This window comes from Mustelus asterias, chromosome 7 (assembly GCF_964213995.1).
Source record: "Mustelus asterias chromosome 7, sMusAst1.hap1.1, whole genome shotgun sequence".
Taxonomy (NCBI): domain Eukaryota; kingdom Metazoa; phylum Chordata; class Chondrichthyes; order Carcharhiniformes; family Triakidae; genus Mustelus; species Mustelus asterias.
In genome coordinates, this window is record NC_135807.1 from 44001839 (window position 1) to 44027404 (window position 25566).

At 41.7% G+C, this 25566-nt stretch overlaps 1 protein-coding gene across 1 annotated transcript in view; it reads right to left on the reverse strand.

Moving 5' to 3' along the window:
* The window catches only part of tmem67 (transmembrane protein 67), a 148277-nt gene that overhangs the window by 39939 nt on the left and 82772 nt on the right, over positions 1-25566 (reverse strand). Inside the window, exons 13-20 of the mRNA XM_078216975.1 lie at positions 23743-23905; positions 21404-21518; positions 15607-15712; positions 14314-14370; positions 10777-10875; positions 2808-2906; positions 2406-2492; positions 423-522 (exon numbers count right to left, since the gene is read on the reverse strand). Of these exons, the coding sequence (XP_078073101.1) occupies positions 423-522; positions 2406-2492; positions 2808-2906; positions 10777-10875; positions 14314-14370; positions 15607-15712; positions 21404-21518; positions 23743-23905 (826 nt within the window). The remainder of the gene's footprint in view (positions 1-422; positions 523-2405; positions 2493-2807; positions 2907-10776; positions 10876-14313; positions 14371-15606; positions 15713-21403; positions 21519-23742; positions 23906-25566) is intronic.

Here is a 25566-nt window from a genome sequence, read left to right on the forward strand (position 1 = left end):
GTTGTTTGTCTCTAACTCTATCTCTATCTAGTTAAGAATGTTTAGTGTCTCTTAGGATACTTTCTCTTACATATAATTGAATTAATCAGTTTTATTTGAAGTTAAGCTTATGGGCCTTTAGATTCCTGGTTATAGCCTCCAGTACTACATACAACTTAATTGAGGTCAAGGGAACAATCTCTGGCTAGCAAGTGTAAAGGATTGGAGCTACGAGTTGCAAAGCATGTTTTCCATTCCTTCAAGCACCTTCCAGTGGATATTATTCAGACAGTTTCATTTGGTTTAAAAATTGGAATTTTAACAAAAATGGCAATATGGACAAAATCATTTATTAATATACCTGTCAAAATTTTAAAAATAACTGAATATTTGAAACCAAATAGCAAAACAAGAAAAAAAAGACGAATGAATACAATACTTACCTGCAATGGACTTGACAATTTTGCCTTTGGGTCTTTCCCAGTCAATAAAAAAGATGTCCACAGTTAACTGGATTCCTAGTTTGTGTAAAAGCTGAAGGAACTTAGTGAATTGACATTCCCAGGGGTGAAAAGAAAAATAAATAAAGTTATACGTTAATAGAAATTGAACAGAGTAAACATGGTAATGTAATGAACTAGTAAAACATAGAAAGAAGGGAGTTGGGTTTGGGTGTGTGGATGTGAGAAATGGGACTATGAGTGTGATGAGAATGTGAGTGCGGGTGTGAGAGCAATGAGAAATTGCGAGCGTGAGAGAGGTGGGAGTGTTATGGAAGTGAGAGTATGAGTTTGAGAGATGGTAATGGTAGTGTGAGAGAGGTAGGAGTGAGAGTGAGAGAGAGGTGGGAGTGCGAGTGCGAGCGTTTGTGTGTGCAAATGCGTGTATGCAAGTGTGAGAGTGGTGGGAGTGTGAGAGTGGTGGGAGTGTGAGTGCGAGAGATTGGAGTCTGAGTGCGAGTATGAGAGAGGTAGGAGTGCAGGTGGAAGTGCAAGTGTGAGAGAGGTGTGAGTGCGAATGTGTGTGCAAGAATGCACGCGCATGTATGTGTTTTGTATCCAGCTCTCCAACAGCACTCTTAATATTAAACAAACCGGTGAAGAAAATAAGCAACATCCCTTTTCCCATTAAAAAATGACAAAAGGTAACACTTAATACTTTGTTAGATAAAATAATTTAAAAAATATATCAAATGTACAAATATAAGAAATAGGAAAGACTTCCATAAATTTGTTTTTGTATGTTTGTACCTATTGCACAAAAACAATCATTTCTTTACAGTTTAACTCTTTAACATAATTAGAAAGTTTCTCAGGGGTTCTGAAAGTACTCTTGGGAGGTCAAAAGAGTACCATGGCCAGAAAAATTTGGGAAACCCTGCTCTAATGCATCTGAAACAGTTTTAACAACACCAGGTTAAAGTCCAACAGGTTTTGTATGTTTTTGTATGTTCTGCATCTGATGCAGAGACCTGATGTGTGCTCTAATGCATCTGAACATTTACAGAGTGCTGGTCAATTTAATGGTCTTTAACCAAGGATTCAGCCCTTTGAGCAATAACTGCATTGAAAACATTCTTAAATCATCAGAAATAATTTGCTTATAATAGCTGAAGTTGGCAAGGGTTTTTAAAATTAACTGTTAAAAAGTCCCTGACTCCACAACAGGCTTTCTCCAAGGTTTCCGATAACTCACCTGTCGTGGTTTCCACAACAGGGTGCAGGAACCCACCCTCCTCCATGAAAAAAATGAGAGGGAAGCCTGAATTTGCAAAAGTCATTTAAATAGTGAACTTGACGGCATTTTAAGTGAGCATCAAGTCTTGACCTGCCACTTTTCCCAACCTGGCAAAAAAGGAGAGCAACAGGAATTGAGGGGAAATTTTGAAATGCAGACCCATACACCTCCTGTTTTATCCTTCCAATTTTCTTATGGGCAATATAGATAACCCACCATTTTTTGCATTTGTTTTCAGTGAACTTATGAACCTAGCAACTTGTGCAGTCGAGTTCAGTTTTAATGACTCCATGTGTGCCCAAATAGCTAGTTGAGCCATGGGATCTCCTCTAGGTCCAGTTCTTATTAACATTTTCATTGGCTTTCACAAGAAACATGTTTTTGATGGTATGAGCCCCAGTTAACCTCCTACCACGTTCATATTTCGGATACATAGTTGATGTGCTCATGATCCTTAAACCTGCAGCTGCATGTAAGGACATCACCTTCAAAATCTGCACCTTAATTTGCAAATTACTTCATGGTCTTATGCCAGTCTACCTCAGCAACCACCATTAGCTCTCCATCTGAATCTATGCTTTTTGGTCTATTGGTGGCAGTTGGCAAATGGGAATCTGTTTAAAACTCTTTGACTGGAGCATGCATAGCTGTGCTAACCCAAAGATTACCAATATTCTTTATATACATACCTTCAGGACAAATGCACTGACTACACAAAAAATAAAGTACATCTCTTGACTGGATGTGGGCAGAAGAACGGAAACAATCTGCTGACCCTGAAGAAACAAATAACATCCAAGCAAATGTCTAAAGTAATTGTAAACCACCTTTACAATAATTAATATTTTGTAGCAATGTGTGAGGAACTTGACACAAGATATAGGATGTAAGCAACAGATTATCTAATGAACACCTGTCCAGAATCTGGTCAGGAATGGTATTTATGGAATAAATGTATTTTGAATTGATATTAAACATATATTAAGATTAATTGCTTTAGAGATTTCAACAATCTAAATTAAGTATGAATGATATTCAATATATATCAGATCATTATATTATACAATAACACGTTAAATATTTAGAGATACCTTGAAGAATGCAAGCCAGTAAAATCCTGTTCCAAACGTCACAACAAAGAAGGTATTTGCCAAGTCTCCAGCATAAAACAACAAGAACTTCAAGATTGTCTAGATGTAAGAAAAACTATTTCACACTTTTGTCTCATTTAAGGCTATAACTAACCAATAATCACTACTAGCACTAGTTATGCAGTTTTTCTTTTACACAGCCTCGGTACTTAAGCTTGCCTTTACGTTTCTACCATATCAGTATCATGGCAGAGACACATTCAACTCCAATAAATGCATCTTTTGTGATTAAAACAAATGTCCAAATCCTATGAAACAAATGCAAAATTAGAGCATCGGCTCCAAATCCAATCTTCTTAGTGTTAATGGTGAATTTATCCAGTGAGTTGCTGTGCCATTTGAACCAGGAAAGTTGCAATATAGTCAGCTACATCAGCCGAAGTGGCACTACATGAGGTCTTAAAACTTTGGATTATGAAGAGAATAATCAACCAGTTTTCTTGATCCCCATCCAAGACTTGAAGGAAATGCCAGAAGTGGATTGTCCAGCAAAAACAGAACTGTGCTTATTTGTGGGATAGTTCTTGTCAATAACCTAACTATACTCACCCTAATGCTATTCATGATAATGGATATTTGAATGAAGCACCAGAGGGCAACTAGCTTCTGTGCAACGTAAAGATAAAAGTCACCATACTCCCAGATGACCATAGACTGCTCTCCCCTTTGGGGGGGAAAGCTGACTGGTGGTGATTTAAACCTGAGAATCACCATGCCTTAGGCAAGGGGCAAGGTTGAGATGGCGGGCCTTCATAACCTCAGCTGGTATGGGAATTGAACCTGTACTTTTGGCATCGCTCTGCATCATTAACCAGCCATCCAACCAACTTAGCAAACCAACCCCCTGTATCGTAACAAGGAGTCAACTACTTCAGATGTTAGTAGAGAGGAAAAATTTTAAAAACTGCCTACTTGCCTTATTCATTTTACTAGCAGGCCAGATGGATAATAAGACATCCTCAGGAACTAAGGGGATGAATGTATCCTTTTCTGACCTGTTGGGAGCTGAAATTGGTTTTGAAGGAGTTCCAATAGGCCTGGTGAACATAATAGCTCAGATTTCCCCACATGCTGTGGAGTTTTAACTGATTTGACTTGATTGCCAATTGGCCTTGCAGCTAATCGTGAAGGTCACGGGACAAAGTAGTTTCTGCTGTGGTGGGGGTGAAGGGAACGTGTTTGATTGGTCGGGGGGGGGGGGGGGGGGAAGGGAGGCGGTGGTTTGTTGGGATGAGTAGCAGATCCTGGCAGGTGGTTAGAGTCTTCATTATGAGGAAGTCAGCATGGAGGGATATCTGGGAGAAGTTGGAGGCCTTGGGTTGGGGGTGGAGCCTGGGGAGTATTGGGGTCCTGGGAGAAGGGAGTCAGAAGCTTGTAGCAGATCAGGACCCTGGGGGAAGGAGTCGAGAATTGGAGGGCTGGTGCCCACCAGCTATGGGGAGGTCGGAGGTTTGTGGTGAACAGAGGGGTATGTTGAAGAGTTCTGTTTTGGGGAATGAGATGATCAGAGGTCTGTTTGGGGGTGGTGAAAATTGTACACTAATGGGAGGGACAATTCACAGACTGATTGGATTGATTGGAGGCTGGGGGCAGGAGTAGGATCAAAAGCCTTCTAAGAGGTTCATGGGAGACTAAAGGGGGAGGGGTGGAGTGGGATGTGCATAATCCCCAAGGGTTCAATAGGTAAATGCAATGAAACCATGAGGTGGATGAAAGTCACTGATCCCCTGGATCCATCAAGTTCTCAATGGAATATAGAACCTAGGTTCCCTGATGCTCAGGAATCCTGACTAATTCTCAGGACATTTGTCTTCTTGGAGCAACTTGACTATCTGCCCATCTTTCAATCTCAGCTTAAACCAAAAGTGGGTGGTTTGGAGGTAGGTATGGGCTGAGAATCTGATTTTTAAGACTTTAAACCTCCCCATCCAATCCCAAAGAATAGGATCCCTGCACAGTATTGAAGCCTTCGTTAGGTATGATAACCAGATAATTCAGAGGAAGATGTTTGCCAGTTTGGAACTTACAAACTGGCAAACAGAGGGAAAATATAGAAATATATAAATATAAATATGGGCAGCACGGTGGCACAGTGGTTAACACTGCTGCCTCACAGCACCAGGGACCAGAGTTCGATTTCCAGCTTGGGTCACTGTCTGTGCGGAGTGTGCACATTCTCCCCATGTCTACATGGGTTTCCTCTGGGTGCTCCTGTTTTCTCCCACAGTCCGAAAGACGTGCTGGCTAAGTGCATTGGCCATGCTGAATTCTCCCCCAGTGTACCCGAACAGGAACTGGAGTGTGGCGTCGAGGGGATTTTCACAATAACTTCACTGTAGTGTTAATGTAAACCTACTTGTGACTAATAAATAAACTTTTTAAAAAAACTTTTATAGATGGATGAATCAGTCAGGCTACTTAGCAGGTGGGCAAATACCTTGCCCATTCCCTCTCGGTTGGGGAATGAGCCATAGCACTGACAGAAAACTAGACGAGGAGAGAAAATATGCCCTGAATTTTTGCAACAAGAAAGCACTTTGCAGATAAGGCTGAAAAATAGAAGTCCCAGCCTTGAGATGGAGGGGCAATGGGGAAATCAAGATTCATGCACGCGAGTTTTAAGGAAGCAACTAGTGATAAAAAGCAGCAGGTGCCAGCATTCATGTCTAATTTTGATGAAATAGGAGACTGAAATACGATGTTTGCAGAATAGGCCTGGTAGGAGCAGATCTGAACTTTGAAGATTTCTTTGGATAGTTGTATAATTCTTTTGGAGAGGTGCAGTGACCTTCTGGCAATTATTCAAAAGTTGTATTAAATGCAACAGAAGTGGCAAATATTCATTTTCAAGTAACCCAATTCAAGTGATAGGAGGGCTTGGTAGGATTTTTTTTCCACCTACAGATTTGAGCACCCAGGTGGCAGGAAGAACATTGCTTGACAAAGATATTGCACTTTGCGTCAAGGAAAACTAAGATGGCGATGACACTTTCACATTTGGCAGAGTAGAAGCAAGTCAATGTGAGCAGCTGAAGGGAAGAAGGAGGGCACCAGATCAAGAACAAGAGCCAGAGCAATGGGCACCATGAAGAAGGAGAAAAGGAGGGGATAACCACGTGGTTGTCCTGTGGGAAGGGTGTATTGACCCTTCGACCAATATGACAATATGAAGAGTGCACTGATCTCAATATGATGGTGAACCACTGGAAGGGGCCTGAGGTTAAGCCCTGAAGTGGTTATAGACATACGTTAAATAGTCTCACAACACCTCGAACCACATTCCATCGATCCCATGCCCGCTGGTGGCTGGAAAAGTTACAATGGCACTCAATGTTTATAACTTAGGCTCTTTTCAGGGCTTAGCCAGAGGTCTGTCTGGTATATTCCAATCAGTAGCACACAACTGCATAAAGGTACCCAGTTTGCTTGTGTCGGGGGTACATTCACTTCCCTGTTGATTTGGAATCTTAGACACTGAGCGTCAGGATGTTGCCCAATTAGCAGACTTCCTTCAGGTATAGGGTGTCATTTGATGGCAAATCACCATAAATTAGCATTCGAGCACCTTCATCAGCCAAAAGTACTTCTATTTCCTCAATGTCCAGGCCGTTGTTGTGTCACCACAACAAGGTTCTCCATCGTGTCTGTGCAAGGTTTCATGGGAGCTCCCATGACTCCTTCATATTGAGGAATTCCTAACTCCCCTAGCTACTTTATCCACCTTCATTGATCTGAAGATTGCTGGTTTCTAGGGGATAAGGGCTACGCCTTAAGACCTTGGCCATTGGCCTCTTTTAGTACTCTCAAACTGAACCAAGCACAACCGTATCAGAGCCATGTTGTCAATTGAATAGATCACTGACATACGAAAAATGGACTTAAGGTGCCTCAATCACTCAGGTGGAGTTGTGCAGTGTGCCCCATCAAGTACCCCAGAAACAGAGGTGGTATGTTACCTGTTGACCTCCATCTGTTCATGGACTTTGATCATTGAGCCCAGATAAAGCCAAACGTGAATGGACAATGAATGATGTAAGGAACATCTGTTCTTAAGCCTTTACTACAAACTTATGTGAAAGACCAGGGAAGGATGATATCCTCCACTGCCTCATGATTCCAATCTTGTATTCCTGATGATGTTAGTGCAAGATGGACCTCAGCAAGCTGCCTTCAGTGTCACTGCTAAGAACATAATTCTTTACGTTAACATTCATTTTGAGTTTTGTACTGTAAAAAAAAACACACCAAGACATCTACAATGAATGCATATATATTCCAGAAATGCTCAGTTGTAGTGTTCACAAATTGAAAAGTGTCACCATGGTGAACCCATTAGTGCAGTATGAGACAGCATGCTGTGCTAGGGCATACTCCGGCAATGTGTTGCCTCTGAGGAGATGGGGGTAGGCTGCTCACTACTCAATATGGCAATTCCTGCAGGCACCTGTGGGAAACGTCCTTCAGGCTGCAGTCTCTGTATCTCTGCATGGGCAGCTGTGGTCACTGGCTGCAGCAGCTGAGGGCTCTGGTAGAGCAGCTGGGGAGATGGAGGGTGTTGAGAGGCTCACCCACCTCCATAACCTTCAAAGGCCTGGATTGACCTTCAGGTGGGATTGATGGACAGAATGCTGGTGCTCAGCATTTGTCCATTCCAGTAACTGCTGTGCCAACAGTATGATCATCCTGTGCAGGGTGAGCAGCTCCTCATATTCCATGGATGTCAGTGTTCATACTCTGAGCAGATTGTTTCAGGCTAATGAAGGACACTTGCACCTTTCCCTGGCTAAGATGCTGTTCTCACATTCACTCCAAGTGCAGCTGCAAGTGTCTCTCCATGAGGGTGGTTAATCTTTCAATAGACTCCTCCATTCACAGTCCAAGAGCTCCCACTGCCTCAGAGAACTCTGTCACATGTCTACACATCTGCTGCTGATGGTCCAAACGCAGTGCCCAAAATGAGCATTACTGAAACTTTCCACCCTCCTCCAAGGGAGACTGCTCACAGATGTCTCTGACACTGATACCTCTTGCAGCACTCTGGCTCAGTGTCCTTCACCCTGTGCCACTCACTCCACATGTGCGCTACATTTCTCCGAGGTGCTGCTATCAGTGCTGGTGGAGTGTGGGCTAGTCTGATGCGATGCTGCCTCTTCAGACATCCTCCTCCTGATGCCTGAGGAATGAGGTAGCCCAGGGGTGGGTGTGGGAGAGTGGGGAGGGTGGCATTAGTGAGCAGAACTAGAACCTCTGCAGAACATAGAAATAAATATTTAGATACAGTCCTTTGCATCGTGAAAGCACACTTTGATGCATGCCATTGCCTTTAACCATGCTTGGAATGTCCTTATGATGCAACACCATCCTAGCAATCCTTCTCATGCCAACATTCTCTTGCGCTTACCAAACTGACAGCATGACGGATACTATTACCACCACATTCCATGGTGTATTTACCACCACCTTGATCACCTGCAATTGGCAATTCACCATCATTTACGAACAGTTGCTCATCTATTCCACTGGTCTAATGGGTCATGGCAGGCTGACCTACCCTAGTGCATATAAGGATAATTCTCTCTAAGGTGCCTGTGTGTCAGTGATTATTCACATCTGTTGTGTGCACCTACATGAGCAGTTATGCATATAATACTGCAGCAAAACTATGCGGCAGGTCTAATGCCTGAGCTGCAGCATCCAGATGTGAACCTTCACTTGGATTTCTCTGTGGATGAGCCAAACTACCCACCTTGCTAGAAAGTTACAGATCATTGAACCTTTTCCGCACTGTATCCAAGATTTCTGATGCTCGCCTGTTGTGCTCATGTTACAAATTTGAAGTTGTCTTTTTTGTAGCAACTGGAGGGTACAGCAGGACATCTTTGACTAATATTTGCAAGTCATGACATGTGGAGTGTGGAGTAGCTGGACCCATTCCTTACCCAACATTTCATCTATGACATTCTATCAAAACAAATGTAAGGTGCAATGGGTGAGCCATGCAGCTTACAATGCTCTCATTCGCTTTTGACAGCTTATATGCGCTAATCACCTTCAACAGATCATCAATGAATAATGCTAAGGTGTGGTGGAAGAAAAGATCTGCGTGACAACTGACAGCCTACTGGCTTACTCATTCTTAGTCACACTATTATGCTATGAAGGTATGAAGATGTGAGGTCATGGGTCTCCTGTGTGGCGCATCATGATGTATGGGTGGCTACTTGGCAAGTGGATGATCTAATGACAATTGCAATGTTATTCATTATCCACTGAGGCTAACAATTAACTATATAATTGCAAAATATCTTTTCCAGGTAGTGGTAGCAAGAGAATGCCACCACCATGCCTTCTGAATCCATTCCATGTTTTCAGAGCTTCATTACAGTCCACTGTGAATATTTGATTTGATTTGTCACATGTATTAGCATACAGTGAAAAGTTATTGTTTCTTGCGTGCTATGCAGACAAAGCATACCGTTCATAGAGAAGGAAACGAGAGTGCAGAATGAAGTGTTACAGTCATAGCTAGGGTGTAGAGAAAGATCAACTTAATGCACGGTAAGTCCATTCAAAAGTCTGACACCAGCAGAGAAGAAGCTGTTCTTGAGTCGGTTGGTACGTGACCTCAGACTTTTGTATCTCTTTCCTGACGGAAGAAGGTGGAAGAGAGAATGGCCGGGGTGTGTGGGGTCCTTAATTATGCTAGCTGCTTTGTCGAGGCAGCGGGAAGTGTAGACAGAGTCAATGGGTAGGAGGCTGGTTTGCGTGATGGATTGGGCTACATTCACGACCTTTTGTAGTTCCTTGCAGTCTTAGGCAGAGCAGGAGCCATACCAAGCTGTGATGTAACCAGAAAGAATGCTTTCTATGGTGCATCTGTGAAGGCTGGTGAGAGTCGTAGCTGACATGCCAAATTTCCTTAGTCTTCTGAGAAAGTAGAGGCATTGGTGGGCTTTCTTAACTATAGTGTCGGCATGGAGTGACCAGGACAGGTTGTTGGTGATCTGGACACCTAAAAACTTGAAGATCTCGACCCTTTCTACTTTGTCCCCATTGATGTAGACAGGGGCATGTTCTCCTTTATGCTTCCTGAAGTCAATAACAATCTCCTTTGTCTTGTTGACATTGAGGGAGAGATTATTGTTGCCGTACTAGTTCACCAGATTCTCTATCTCATTCCTGTTACTCTGTCTCATCATTGTTTGAGACCTGACCCACTACGGTGGTGTCGTCAGCAAACTTGAAAATCGAACTGGAGGGGAATTTGGCCATACAGCCATAGGTATACAAGAAATATAGTAGGGGGCTGAGAACACAGCCTTGTGGGGCACCGCTGCTGAGGATGATTGTGGAGGAGGTGTTGTTGCCTATCGTTACTGATTGTAGTCTGTGAGTTAGGAAGTTCAGGATCTAGTCGCAGAGGAGGTGCCAAGGCTCAGGCCACAGAGTTTGGAGATGAGTTTCGTGGGAATAATGGTGTTGAAAGCTGAGCTGTAGTCAATAAACAGGAGTCTAACATAGGTGTCTTTGTTATCTAGGTGTTCCAGGATTGAAGGGCCAGGGAGATGACATCTGCTGTGGACCTGTTGTAGCAGTCGGCAAACTGTAGTCGATCCAGGCAGTTCAGGGGATTGGAATTGAGTCGTGCCATGACTAGCGTTCGAAGCACTTCATAATGATGGATGTCAGAGCCACCAGCCGATAGTCATTAAGGCACGCTGCTTGGTTTTTCTTAGGTACTGGGATGATGGTCATCTTCTTGAAGCAGATAGGGACCTCAGATTGTTGTAAAGAGAGATTGAAGATGTTTGCGAATACCCCTGCCAGCTGATCCACACAGGATCTGAGTGCTCGGTACTCTGAATAGGCAGCAATAATGACAATTTATCAAACATCAATCACCACTTACTGGAATGTCAATCATTTGAGACCCAATTCGTCTTTTCCAACTGGCTGTCTTTAACACGGAGTATATTGTTGATAAGCCACTCAGGAAACCCAGTGCAATCTAAAGGAATAGAAAACAGCACTATCAAACATGCATTTTACTAAATCCAGATTTTAAAAGTTTTTCCTACTTTCTATGTTTCACCCATGCACTCACTCCTCCCTTCAGTCATCTCCCCTCCACATTACTGCACCCAACCTTGCCATTATATTTTTCTCACTGATTTTGAAAGTGACTTGATTCAGCTTGTGGAATCTGGATTTTGCATATAAGTTTGTTATCACAATGGATTCCTTCTTCCCCAAGTGCAAAATTCCCTCCTCTGTTCAGTTTTATCTCCCTGTCAATTTCAGGTGACCTGGTCAAGACTGGAAAATGTTGTTCAGTAGAAGCTGAACTTACACAAAAGAGGAACTTAATTCAGTATTGTAACTAATCAGCCATTCAAAAAATCTATTTTAAGAAAGTCTAAGAAGTACAGCAATATTTATAAAAGCTAGATTATCAGCAAAACAGCTTTCTTTGAAAGGGAATTGGGTGGCACAGTGAGACACTTCCCTTTTAATCCTTGGGTTCTTTTCCATTGGGATACCATGAAAGACCATGGCCCCTCTGTTGATTAGCATATTTATCAAAGAATATCCAACAGGTTTCTAAAAGGTTCACATTACTTAAATTTACAAGTATTAAACCTCAAATCTGGTGCATACATGTATATTTGGCAAGTAACTTTTGTATTCAAATAGTTTTCATCAGGAATAATGTAGTCACGAAAAGTCATTTTACAACTGATTCTGATATTATAGCAATATCCTAACATATCCTTCACAAGAAACATAACACAAAATACATTTCTTAAAGTATCGTCACACCCCTCCCTTAAAAAAATGAATCATCAACATGCAAAGGTGGCTTCATTTTTCAAACCTTTAGTTTCACACTATTAGTGGTCTAGGAATATATATGTACATTTTATTAAATCTATGCATGCAAATGGTGATACTGTCCAGCTCAGTCCTCTTCTTCCAAAATTGAACCTTCCTCCTTCTTTCGTCAAAGTCGTGATAAAGCATTAGCAATCACATTCTCTCTTCCTTTTTTTCCTCAACACACTGCTATTGCTCAGCTGCTTCCTCTTCCTTTTCAAAAACCTCCTTCAGTTCTTGATTTTTGAAGTCTCGAAACATCAAAATGAAGTAATCATTTTCCAGAAGGTTGAGCTACTCATAGACTTGTCAAAGAGAACCTGTCCCTTTGCACGCTTTCTCAGTTCACATGTGTGTGGTCAGGGCCATCCAGAATAGTCACTTTATCTCTGTCTCCTTTCTTGTTAATTGCCCTTAGTTCCCCTGTCAGGCTGTCCTACTCCATCTTCTGTTGAGAAAGAATACACTCAACATTCTTTCCAGCATCTCTAATTGTATATCTTTCTATTCCAAGGTAGTTTATCAATTCCTGCATTTGTTATAGATCTTCATTATCCTTTTCTGTACATTCTTTTGTAAAGATATACAGCAGACTGTCTTCTTTGGTGTCAGGATTTGTTGTAATTATGCGTTTAGGGATCATTGTCGCAGTTTTGCTGTTGGGAAAACCACTGGAAATTATTCAGACACCAACTATGAATAGTACTGTTTCTTTGGGTATCCATGTCTGTACAAGCTATGTCGATTCATTATTCCAGCAGTTAATTTTGAATGATAGTACAGTTTCATCAAACAGACTCACTTCACGTTGTTGTCCTTTTCATTTGTCTGCAGTAGTAAAATACTTCTGCTCTTCAATCTCCATCTTGAGATTACACATAACTGCTGATTCATATACATTTTTCTTTTCATAGATGATGAGCTGTTTTTGACAATGCTGTAAGTTATGTTCAGTTAATTTCAGCAAATCAAGAACAGGCTTTAAATCAGTTGATCTTTCTTGCATTTGTCTCTGCACTTGCTGATTTTCTTTATTCACATCATTGTTCAGTAACTGATTCTCCTTTTCTGTCTTTACCAATTTTACACTGCACTTATCTGCCTCCATTTGTGTCGTCATTATCTGAGATTTGTAACTATCCAGTAGCTCTTCGTAGTGTTTGATCGAGACTTTCGGCTGCTGAATTTCAGACTGAACAAACATCAGCTTCTCCTTCTAAACCTATGCCAACTTGAATGGATTAAGTCTATACAAAATCATTCTTCAATTGGGACGGCATTTTTGACATCTACCTCATGCACAATTACTTTAATACTTGCCAGTTCATTCCCACATATATCTCCATGTGATTGTAATAACTCTTTCAGGTCATTTTGATTTTCCTCCGGAAGGTAACTCAGTAATCTATCCCAATTTCTGATTACTTCCTCATTATCCCATCTAATTTGAGGAATGTCAATTCAGAATCATTTGGATTTATTTCTTCACTCTGCATTGTAACAAGTAACACATCCTTCTTCTGCTTTTCTTCCCTATCAAATTACCATGTGAGCATGCTCACGTGGCTCACCCTGTGTGTCTTCTATCTAGTGTTCTGATCAAATAATTCACATCACTCTATTTTCTTTTGATTTGATAAGACCCACTACACCTTGTTATAAAAGGTTCACCTGCCACTGCTAATAATACTAATACTTTATCCCTGCTGGCAAGACTACGAATTTTCAATTTCTTATCTGTTTCTTTTTCATTACATGCTGTGCCACCTTTAAATGCTGTCTAGCCAACTCACCAGCTCTAGTTAATCTTTCCCTAAAGTTTGACACATAGTCCAATAATGAAGTCTCAGAACGCTGACTCACCAATTTCTCCTTGATCAAGTTAAGTGGTCCTCTTACATCAAGACCAAAATTAATTTGAATGGACTGAATTTTGTTGATTCATTAGGGACATCCCTAATTGCAAAAAGTACAAATGGAATTCCTTTATCCATTTCTCTTGAGTTTCTTATTATTGCAGGGGTTGGTTGCATGCAGCCAAATACACTGTAGTTAAATGTAGAAGATGACAAGTAGGAGCCAGCTTCCTGTCATGTTATTTTACAAACACCGAGTCCTCTATCTACTCCCAAACCTAAGTACTCCTATAGGTTGAATTCACCCCAGTGTCTTGTTCATGTCCACAAGTTCTGAAGAGTCTGAACATCTGATTTAAGATAAGAAATACAGAGGGCTACAGTTAAGTTAGAGGTGAATACAGACAGCAACCACACTGACTGTTTTGGATACAATCCAAAAGAGGAAGTTCAATTGTTCAACAATGGTCGCTTGATCTTTGAACCTATTGTAAAAAATTCTAAATCACAGTTCCTGTGAAGGGTGAGTTTTGTTCTGTTCAGCTTTGAGATTTTTTTTACTTCAGTAATTTTCATTAGGTACTCTAAGCAATTGATTTATGTTGAAGTTCACTGCAAATTATAAACAATTGTGATTATCATGATTGAACTTTCAAGGTTACCAAGGTTAATATTTAGTTAGAATAATATGATAATTATTTCAAACAGAGACTTACTTCTGTATTCTGATAAGCTGTAGATAAATCCATTTCATATTCAACAGAAAAAGATATCTGTTGGATATATGGGAAAAAATATCAATTACAGATTCCAAAGGTCAATACAATCTAACTGCTCATAATTTAAAAACATTAGTAGCAAACTTAAATGCCAACTGTTTGTGTTTGATGTGGGCAGTCAGCATTCTGGGAATGTTTCATGTTTATGCTTGTGGAACAAAGGTAATGTGGACTAGGGCCTCCCCTAATACCCGCGCCATTCTACCTGACACCAGTCCTATTGTGCATAATGCCACAGTAAACCTTGGAAAGGAATTAATGCGAGATTGACAATTCCTACTCCAGGTACAGGATAGTTAATGACAGTAATGGCAGGAGGCAGCTTGGAATGGTGCTTGAGGGAGAAGTAGCAGAGCCAAACTGGAAGGGAAAAATCAGGAACCAAATATTTCAGAGGTGGAGGTGGTTAAAAGCTTGGAGCAGCAATACGAGGGAGGAAAGGAACGGAATGGGAAAAAAAGAAAGGAAAACAGAACATCCCTTAAGTGCTTTTTGGAAAATTAAGTACTTTATCAATTTGGAGAGTTTTCTTTCTACCTTCACTTCCAAACTATTTATACATATTAAAAATAGCAACAGGTTTAACACTAATCCAGTTCCATGGAGCACCATTTCTTCCTGTTTCAACCAACTTTCAATCCATTTCAGAAGCACTTCACTATGTTGTGCCTTTCAACCTTGGGAACCAACATTCTATTTGGTGCTTTATCAATGACTTTGCTGGAATCCAAAAGCCCTCACTTTATACTGCTCTATATGGCACATCATTCATGGCTTGCATGGCACACTGTTTCTCTCACGAGCGAAGTGAACACCGGCACAAAGTATTCATTTAGAACCCTACCTATGTACTCCTGCTCTACATACAAACTACCAGTGTGGGCCCTAATCCTTTCCTAGTTATCCTTTTACGCTTAATGCACTTGTAAAACAACGTAGAAATTTCCTTTATTTTACCTGCCATTATCCTTTCATGTCCCTTTTTTGTATTTGACTGCTTACTCTGCTTGATGACAACACTGTTTTGAATGTCTTAACTTAGTACAAATTCAAACTAACATTGGAAAGGTGAAATGCATGCCACGGAGATTGATCTTTCTTCAAGGTCGGTGGCAAATGGCATCGCTTTGCCACCGATCACAAAATCGGGCAAATATGAAAACTATCATACATTTTGCTCATTTATCTCTTGCTCCTTGAATATTTTTTTAAAGAGGGAAGCATGCTTACTGGAACAGTTTGTTCTTCTGGATTTTGGATCTTAATATTTGCATAGGAGATGGTCAGAAAAGGAGGAAAGATATTTCCTTGTAGTGTATTAGGCACCAGATTGACCCTGCAATAGAATGTCAATAATATTAAAATCCATTTGGATTAAATTGAGTCATACATTGGATATTTTAAAATAATAAATTACAAATAAACAATTATTTCCTTTAAAGTTATTGAATGAATTGACTGGAGTTCGGATGACAGCATCTAGTGCTCCTATATTTAAGGAATCCTTAAGTTTATGGCCTGGATTATCTTGGAGTTGGGCTGATTCCGGAGCCCTCAAAAAATGGAGGTGAAAAGCTGGGAGCAACAATTCAAGGAGACAATTCAAAGATTCCTGCCCCCCATTCCTAGCATTTTTTGCCAGTGCGGGGTAAGGGTGTGTGTAGCATTCTTACCCTTGGTGGCTCCATAGTTGGGGTGAGCATTTCAGACACACCTGCAACTTCAATGTTCTGTTAGTGGATGTGGTTCATTGATTCTGAGGAGTCTTGAACCACAGAACAAACCTATTCCTGAGTCAGGAACCAAAAAAAACTGCCTTCAAAATTTCCTTTGAAATACATCACCCCTCTTGCCTTCTCATAAAGCTCTTGACCAAACACAGTTATTTATAGTATCAATGACAAAAAAAAACTTTCATGCACTTCACCCCTCTTATTCTTGCATAAATAAATGCACATGCATTGAAAAGACTTCAAAGAAAAATCAGGTTATTACAACGTAATAAAGATTTGAATCAAACAAGTTATCAATCCCCTCCAAGCCATTCTTTGAACATAGCCCGACATTCATAGCGAGGCTATCTGGAAAAATAGATGTCTGGCCATGTGATCTAACTTATGTGCATACTGTTGCCAAATAGTCATGATTACTAGTCTGCCAGTGTCACCATCTACCGCCTTCATTGCTGCCTGGAGCCTGCCCCGGGAAGCGCAGGACAGACTCCATTCTGTTCCCGTGTCCCCAGAATGAAAAGATGGAAAGTGGAGGCCTCTTCATTGGAGACAGGTTTGCGAAGTCAGAAACTTTCCTGACTTGTACTTCCTATCTCCTTTGCAAAAGTCCGGTCTCCTGTTTCTCCTTGAAAATGAAGTTACTGATCATCAGTACGTTGAAATGAAAATCATTGTTTTCACTTAAAAATCTCTTTCTTAGCCTAACACTGCCCCTTCTCTGTGACCTCTTCCAACCCTTCATCTTAGCCCTTGCCCTTTGGTCTCCTGATTCCCAATCAAGGCACATCCTTGAACTATCTTCATAGAATCAACGGCTCGGAGACAGGCCCTTCAGCCCAAGCTGGTCCATGCTAATGAAAATGCCCATCTAGGCTAACCCCATTTGCCTGCATTTGGCCCATATCCCTCCAAACTTTCCTATCTTGTTTTTCCCTCTGAGACTCCCTTGTTGAACACTTCTGCCTTGCAAACACTTGCCAGCTTTAGAAGCCTTCGCAAAACTTATCTTTTTAACTATGCTCTTGGTCATCTCTCCCGTTACTGTTGAGTCTATTTCTCTTTTGTGAACTGTTTTGAGACACCAACTGCTTTGAAATTGTAACATGATGGCAAGTTATTGTTTTTTTATCAGGAAACGTATCATACCAATATGAATTATCAATGCTACATTTGGCTGCTGCTTGGAGAAATCGAATTTTCCTCTGCATTCCCGGCCTCATGTTATTTTTCCTCTGGCCCTTATGCGGTTCAGGAATGCCTATTGTGCAAAAATCGCACCAACCCTGCTCAGGTTCCACATTTTATATGAGGGACAACAATTATATTTCCTTCCGTATCCATTTTTATCTGTGGTGCGGGTTTTGAAAACCCATAAAAAGCATAGCACACCGTTTCTCTCGCGAGTGAAGTGAACACCGGCACAAAGTATTCATTTAGAACCCTACCTATGTACTCCTGCTCCACATACAAACTACCAGTGTGGGCCCTAATCCTTTCCTAGTTATCCTTTTACGCTTAATGCACTTGTAAAACAACGTAGAAATTTCCTTTATTTTACCTGCCAATATCCTTTCATGTCCCTTTTTGATCTCTTGATTTCCTTTTTAAGTTCCCTCTTACACGTTCTGTACTCCTCTAGGGTTCTGCTGCTTTGAACCCTTGATGTCTCCCATAAGCGTTCCTTTTTGTCTTTATCCAATGTTGTATATCCCTCGATAACCAGGGTTGACTGGATTTTTTGGTCCTACCCGTTTTCTTTATTGGAACATGTTGGCTCTGTACTCTCCCTATTTACTTCTTGAATGTGCCCCACTGTTCTGTCAGATTTACCTAAAAGTGTGCTCCCATTCCACTCTGGCCAAATCAGTGGCTTGCAGCCAGACTCTCTTTTGTGGCCGGAGAAACTTACACTAGCAACTGAATCCTTTACCACTAAAGCCCTGTCTTTCTTCCTCCTCCCCTATTGTGCAGCAGACCCACCCATGGTGCATGAAGTTGACTTCCACTACTTTCCTCTGCACAGTCATCTGAGATGGCCACATGGGGCTACTGCATTATCTACCTTCCTCTACTCTGCCTAGTGGTCACCCATGCCTTTTCTACCTGCTTAATCTTCACCTGCTGTATGGCCACCTCACTCAATGTGCTATCCACCACTTGCTCAGCATTGCGGTTGCTCCACAGTGAATCCACCCTCAGCTCCAGCACCAAAATGCAGTTAGCCAGTCGCTGCAGGTGGACACACTTTCCGCACACGTGGAAAGCTCAATGATTTGCCACATAGCACAGGAGGAGCATATCACGGGTGTGACCTTTCATGCCATGATTACCCTTAAGCCCCTTATTTACTCAATTTTTTAACAAAAAATATGCTTATGTAAGAATAATATTAACTTACCTCCTTTACGCTAACTTTATTTCCCTTACCCTACTTTGCTTACTTATATTACTTTATTATAATGACTCTGGGGGCGATTCTCCCAGCCCACTGCATTGCTCGAGTAGCGCAGTGGGCCGGGAGACGTTAGTGGGGGGGCCTGTAGTGGAACTCGCGACCGGCATCCGGCCGATTGCAAGTCTCCCTGGCGATGTTTTTTGAATAGCACTGGAAATCAGCGCAAGGCTGATTACAATATGGAAATTAACATTTCCATATCATTAGCGAGCCTGGGACGGTATGCACTGGGCTCACTTATATCTCCCCCACCCCCCTGGGATAGGTTCCGCTAGCAGGGATTAAAGATGGTTCCCATCAATGGGGACCAGGCATGATCACCCCACTGGTGGGGACAGAGGCCATTGAGGACCCCCTGGGAGCTTAGGGACAGGGAGTGTGCCCCTTGGACACTGCCAACCTGGCACCCTGGCACTGCCCACTGGGCAGCAGGCAGTGCCAAGGGGGTGGGGCCAGAGGAGGATGGGGCGACTGGGGGCAGGGCTGTTTGTTAGTGGTGGGGGGACATGCTGCGCACTCTGCAATGGGATTGGTAGGAGAGGGAGAGAGATGATCGGGGCTGCATATTGGGTGGGGGGTCGGTTAGGCTGGTAATCATGAGCGGGGGTTGGGTGGGGGCCTGGGAAGAAATTGAAGGCCACGATTGGGAGGCCAGCGATGGTGGGGGGGGGGGGGCAGATTGGCGCATGCGCAGTGACCCGCTCAGCACGCTGATTCTGGCCTCTCCAGCAGGATAAAGAACAAAGAAAATTACAACACAGGAACAGGCCCCCCCAAGTCGGCACCGACCATGCTGCCCGTCTGAACTAAAACCCCCTCCACTTCTGGCGACCATATCCCTCTATTCCCATCCTATTTATGTATTTGTCATGACACCCTTTAAAAGTCACATCGTATCTGCTTCCACTACCTCCCCCGGCAGCAGGTTCCAGGCATCCACCACCCTCTGTGTAAAAAACATACCTCGTACATCTCCTTTAAACCTTGCTCCTCGCACCTTAAACCTATGCTCCCTGGTGATTTACTCTTCCACCCTGGGAAACAGCTTCTGACTATCCACTCTATCCATGCCCCTCATAATCTTGCAGACTTCTATCAGGTCGCCCCTCAACCTCTGCATTCCAGTGAGAACGAACCATGTTTCGCTAACCTCTGCTCATAGCTAATGCCCTCCATACCAGGCAACATCCTGGTAAATCTTTTCTGTACCCTCTCCAAAGCCTGCACATCCTTCTGGTCGTGTGGCGACCAGAATTGAACACTATATTCCTGTGGTAAACCACTGTTATCTGTGGTGGTTAACCACTGTTAGTTAATATTTATTATTACCTGTGTATATGGCACATCCCTGTCGGTTCCGCCCAAGACTCCTCCCCCTGGTCCAGGTATAAAGGCGGTGGCTCCTCCCCCTAGCCTTCAGTACAGACCAGATCACTGATAGGGATGGCTCCAAGTTCTTGCTAATAAAAGCCTATTTGTCTTGCTCACAACTAGTTTTGACTCGATTGATAGTGCATCAATTCCAAGTGCAACCTAACTAAGGTTCTATAAAGCTGCAACATGACTGGCCAATTTTTAAACTCAATGCCTCAGCCGATGAAAGCAAGCATGCCGCATGCCTACTTGACTAACTTCTCCACCTGCGTTGCCTCGTACATCTCCTTTAAATCTTGGTGTTGGGTGTTTTTTTTCCATGAATCCCTGAAAGCTAGCATGTAGATGCAGCCAGCACTTAGCAAGGCAAGCAATATGTTGGCCCTTATTGCAAGAGGATTTGAGTACAGATATAAAAATGTATTTCTGCAATTGTTTAGAGTATTAGTGAGGCCGCACCTGGAATACTATGTGCAGTTTTGGTCTTCTCACCTAAGGAAGGATACACTTGCCATGGTGAGAATGCAATGAAGGTTCACCAGACTGATTTCTGGGTTGATGGGATTGTCCAATGAGGAGAGATTGAGGCGACTGAGTCTATATTCTTTAGAGTTTAGAAGACTGAGAGGTGAACCTCAATGAAAATACAGAAATCTTACCGCGTTTGACAGGGTAGATGCGGCAAGGATTTTTTCCCTGGCTAGAGAGTCTAGAACTAGGGGATACAGTCTCCAAATAAAAGATAGGCTACTTAGGACAGAGATGAGGAGTGATTTCTTAATTCAGAGGGAATCTTTGTAATTCTCTACCCCAGATGGCCGCGGAGGCTCAATGATTATGTTCAAGACAGTGACTGATAGATTTCTAGATAGTAAAGACATGAAGGGAATTAAGGATAGTGTAGGAAAATGACATTGAGATAGAAGATCAGCTATTATTTAGCTAAATGGTAGAGCAGGCTTGAATGGTCTGTTCCTGCTCTTATTTCCCAAACTCTTAAATTGGTGCAAGGGCCTATCTCAGACTTCTGCATGTTGGAAGTTCTGCTATGGTTCTGGAGACAGGTTTAAACCTTGACTGGCAAGGTTATTGGAACCTAATCTCCCCCTGCTAGGTTAACCTTTGGGCTTCAGGGTCTTCAGACTGTTGTTCACCAACAGCTTCCAGCAGGACTCATGTCAGCAGCCAGAAGTAAAACTTCAGACAAGAAGTAATTGCAGCTGGTTTTTGATTTTTATCACCAAATTCAGGTGTAAACCCAGTGAAGGGTTGGACCTATGCCAGCAGTTTGCCCATTGTTGACACATGGAGGGAAAACTGCAGACCCCCTTCATTGACAGGTGCAGCACATCTGGGATGACAGAGAAGAAAATGCATATCATACATTTTTTTCACTTGGAAATATAATTCATGACTGTATTGAATTTCACTTACAGCATGTATTTATATCAAAAATCTTTCTCACCTGATTTTTATGTCTTTAGCAACTCTAATTACTTTTGGCTGGCTATTCAGGTGAACTTCACGACCAGTTAAAGTATCCACCAAGAAAAAACGTCTCGTTAAACGCCAACTTTTTTCTGTTTCAGCTGTAATTTAAAAACAATGAATTAATGCTTGAAAAAGAAGTCAGAATTAAACACAAAGGGGCTTCAGCATTCCTGGTATACACTGGAAACACATCAGTAAATTATACACCCCAGTATATCACTTCCTGGCTACTAAAATTGATGGTTGGAGAATTAGAACCGATGCAACTTCCCAAATCATTCCCAGTGGACACCAGGAATGCTGAAGCCGAAAAGCCTAGCCATCATGCAGGGATGGCTGCCCAATTCATAAATGCCACCATCAAACTTTTCCAGGGTGGACTGGGAATTGGATCAGCTATCCATTCCACAGAGAGGGCAACTAATAATACTGCTAAGGAGCCAGAGACTCCATGCCCCAATGATGGAGTCACAATCATGGTCATGTCTGAAACAGCTTTTCCTCCATCCCTATGGAGCTGCCCTAGATTTTGTTTGTTGCTGCACATCTGTGCAGCCCTGCAAGGGGAGCTCCATGTTAAGATGCTTTCAGTCATCGACCTGCCTCAGCATTGCCACCTCCTGTGGTGGGTCTGTTGTGGCTCTAGAATTGCTGGCCCTCTGATAAGGTCGGCAGCATTAAGAGACCGCCTAATTAGAAGGCCATCTTCTGGAACATTGTGCCACCAGTCTCGCTGCTGTTAAGTGCTGGCTTGACATCTTCATTTGGTCTGACATTGGAACTACCAAACCCGTGGCAAGATCCAGTGCATTAACTGTTTGTCTGTCCACAGAGGCTGAATATTTCCAGAATCTTCTGTTCATTGTTATCGGCAAATAATGCTATCCATAGTTGATTCAATAGTTTGTCACAGCAAGTATAATCAGTTACATACAACACAAGATATCAAGATGTAATCCATTAGTAACTCCAGTGCCAAGGAGTGTAAGATTCTACATTATTTGGGCTCTTGTTTAAATAATTGCAGAACATTTTCTATTTTTTTACAATGGAATTTAAGACAAAACAATTTAAGATTAGGAAATTAATATTTTGACTAATTTGCTAAAATCTTCTAAATGCAGGGATTTCTAAACTTAACTGAATTCTACTTCAGGGGAAGACTTTGCTGAATTTAAACTCTAGAGTTTTGTTCATGTACTTATTCATACATCTTACATGTAATTTGTCTTTGTGTATTTAACCAAATTAAGTATAATCAAATGTTAGCGTACGAGATCAGAAACTCCAAGGTATATTATGAAGTTAGACTAGGCCCCAACTATTTTGGCATTAATGTGAGGGTATGATGTTGCACTCCAGGCTTGATTCTGGGAAGCTTTTACCAAAACAAACTTTATTTAACACAGTTTAACTAAAACAAATGAATTAGCTTAGCATTTATCAATTGAAAAATACTTAAACATGACAAGATACAGTTCTTAACTGCTAACCTATCCTTTGAATTCCAATTCAAGCAATATTCATCTTACAGACTTAAAAGTCCTCTTCAGAGTTAGTTAGCAACACACAGGTTTGCATGCTTGAACTTGTTAACAGTCGGAGCTTTTTAAACACCTCTGGAGAGAGAGAGAGAGAGAGAGATCTGTCTTTTGACAGCCCCAAAAAGCAGCATCCAGAGAGAGAGAGAAAGGCAGAAAGATACTTCTTGCTTCTTTTAGAACTAGGCAGAAATCACTCTTGATTTTAAAAACGCTGTCTCTCTTGTAAGCTTAGCTTCGCCCACCAACACATGACTGTTTTTGTCAATCAACCTAATCAAAACCCGACTCTGAAAACTCAAGGGAAGCCTAAGTAAACACAAATGCATTAACTCTGTTTAGACAAACACACCATGAGCTAAAAGCAGTCGTTATCCTGCATTCTCAACATTGGTTCTGGCTGTTGCCCAGACAAATCGGCATTGTGTAAAAACGAGCTGACTTTTAAAAATACTCCTTATAAGAAACATGATTAAAATAGATTTCTTAAAGGCACGGTATCATCACACAAATAAAATGTGAGTTGTTTATTACTTTAAAATCCTGATGCTCCTTTCAGTGCAGCACTGGGATTCCCGCCAGCTGTCTGATGAGCTCAGTGAATTCCCTCCAACATATATTTGAGGGAACTGGTAAATAATTTAATAATTAAATAACGCCTACCACAGAAGAGTTGCCCTAATATACTTCCACCATTTGCTTTTGCATTAACTGTGTCAGAAACATTAAACCTGGGTGATTCTCGAAGTAACAGAAGTAATAGGAATATAACTTTTACCTTGATTCACAAATTTTCCATTATATTGAAGGTTTAAGTTACGAACTGCAATAGGATGCAGTTGTTCTTCACCGTTTTCCCCGATGTGAAGCATATACATATCATAAAATTGAATGTCACGGTACTTAGATAAAAGTGTGGAAACAGGAAGTGTACACTGTCCAGGAAAGAAAATAAAGAAGTAAAAATGGATACAATATATAGAAATTCTCTTAGAAGGCAAAATAATTCTCATGTGTGTTATAAAGATATGTCATACAGAATATTAACTTATGTCACCAGTTGGGCATATATTTGGTATTTTCAAAAGAACATTTTTGCTAAGCAAGTGACACTGGCCTAGAGCAGTTATCATGTTGCATTTGCAAAGGACACAAGCTGCTTTATGGAGACACCAAATCTACAGAGCTCTCAGAGACAGTGGCTAAAGTAAACCCAGATTGGAACCAGAGCGATAACATGCGACATAGCTGTTGGGTGTAAAATATACTGGATTTGAACTAATAGTCAGAGATAGATTGCCACAGGGGTAGAAGGGGCAACAGTCTTACCTGCTCTCTCTTTCTCTAAAATATTTCTCTACAGAGTTGAATTGTTTATGATTGGAAAACCAACCAGAAGAACTCATTGCTGCAAACTGAGAGTTCTTAAAGAAAGATTCTGAATCAACACCATTATCTCCAAGAGAAAAGTGAATCAATTACCCATGACTAATCCAGTGAGAAACCAAAGTACTAGCAGCTATTGTGGGAAATAACTCTTCAGCTGCCAACAAGTATCTGGACATTCTGTGAGTATTTTTTTTTCCTGGTCAAGTTTTAAGTCTGATACTCCACAGAGTTCATTTCGTTTTTGCATTGGGAATAGTGGGCAGTTAATCATATTTGTACATTTTAAACATTTTGAGGATAATTTCTACATCTTTGTCTGAGTGTGTTTAATTAACAAACTCTTTACTTGTTAAATTAAGGGACCCAGCTGGCCTATTTCTTACATGGAACCTCATAAAGATGTGTATATGTATTGAATTGGCAATATCCCCTCCTTTTTAAATTCAAACTTTGTTATAACCAACCCAAGGGCTGTATTTTACATGCCCTTGATGGGCATGCTTTTCAGCCCAACCCCTTCTTACAGATCCTGAGACTCACCACCATAATATGGGAGACTTAGGTGAGTTGGGTGGTTGCTGAAATTGGCAGCCCACTCACCATAGTTAAATACATAATCAAGGGACAATTAGGCTTGTTACCAAGTTACCAAGTCCGGACGGGGAGGAATTTGTAAAATGCGTACAGGAAGGTTCTTTGGAACAGTATGTAGATAGCCCGACTAGAGAGGGGGCTATACTGGACCTAGTTCTGGGAAATGAGCCCGGTCAGGTCGTCAAAGTTTCGGTAGGGGAACATGTGGCAAATAGTGACCACAACTCTGTTAACTTTAGGATAGTAATGGACAAGGATGAGTGCTGTCCTACGGGCAGGGTGCTAAATTGGGGGAAGGCTAACTATAGCCGGATTAGGCAGGAATTGGTGGATGTTGATTGGGAGAGGATGTTCGAGGGTAAGTCCGTGTCTGGCATGTGGGAGTCTTTTAAGGAACTATTGATAAGGCTGCAGGATAGGCATGTGCCTGTAAAAAGGAAAGATAGGAAAGGTAGGATTCGAGAGCCGTGGATAACCAGGGAAATTGAGGATCTGATTAAAATGAAAAGGGAGGCGTATGTTAAGTCCAGGCAACAGAAAACAGATGGAGCTCTGGAGGAATACAGAGAGAGTAGGAAAGAACTCAAACGGGGAGTTAGAAGGGCAAAAAGAG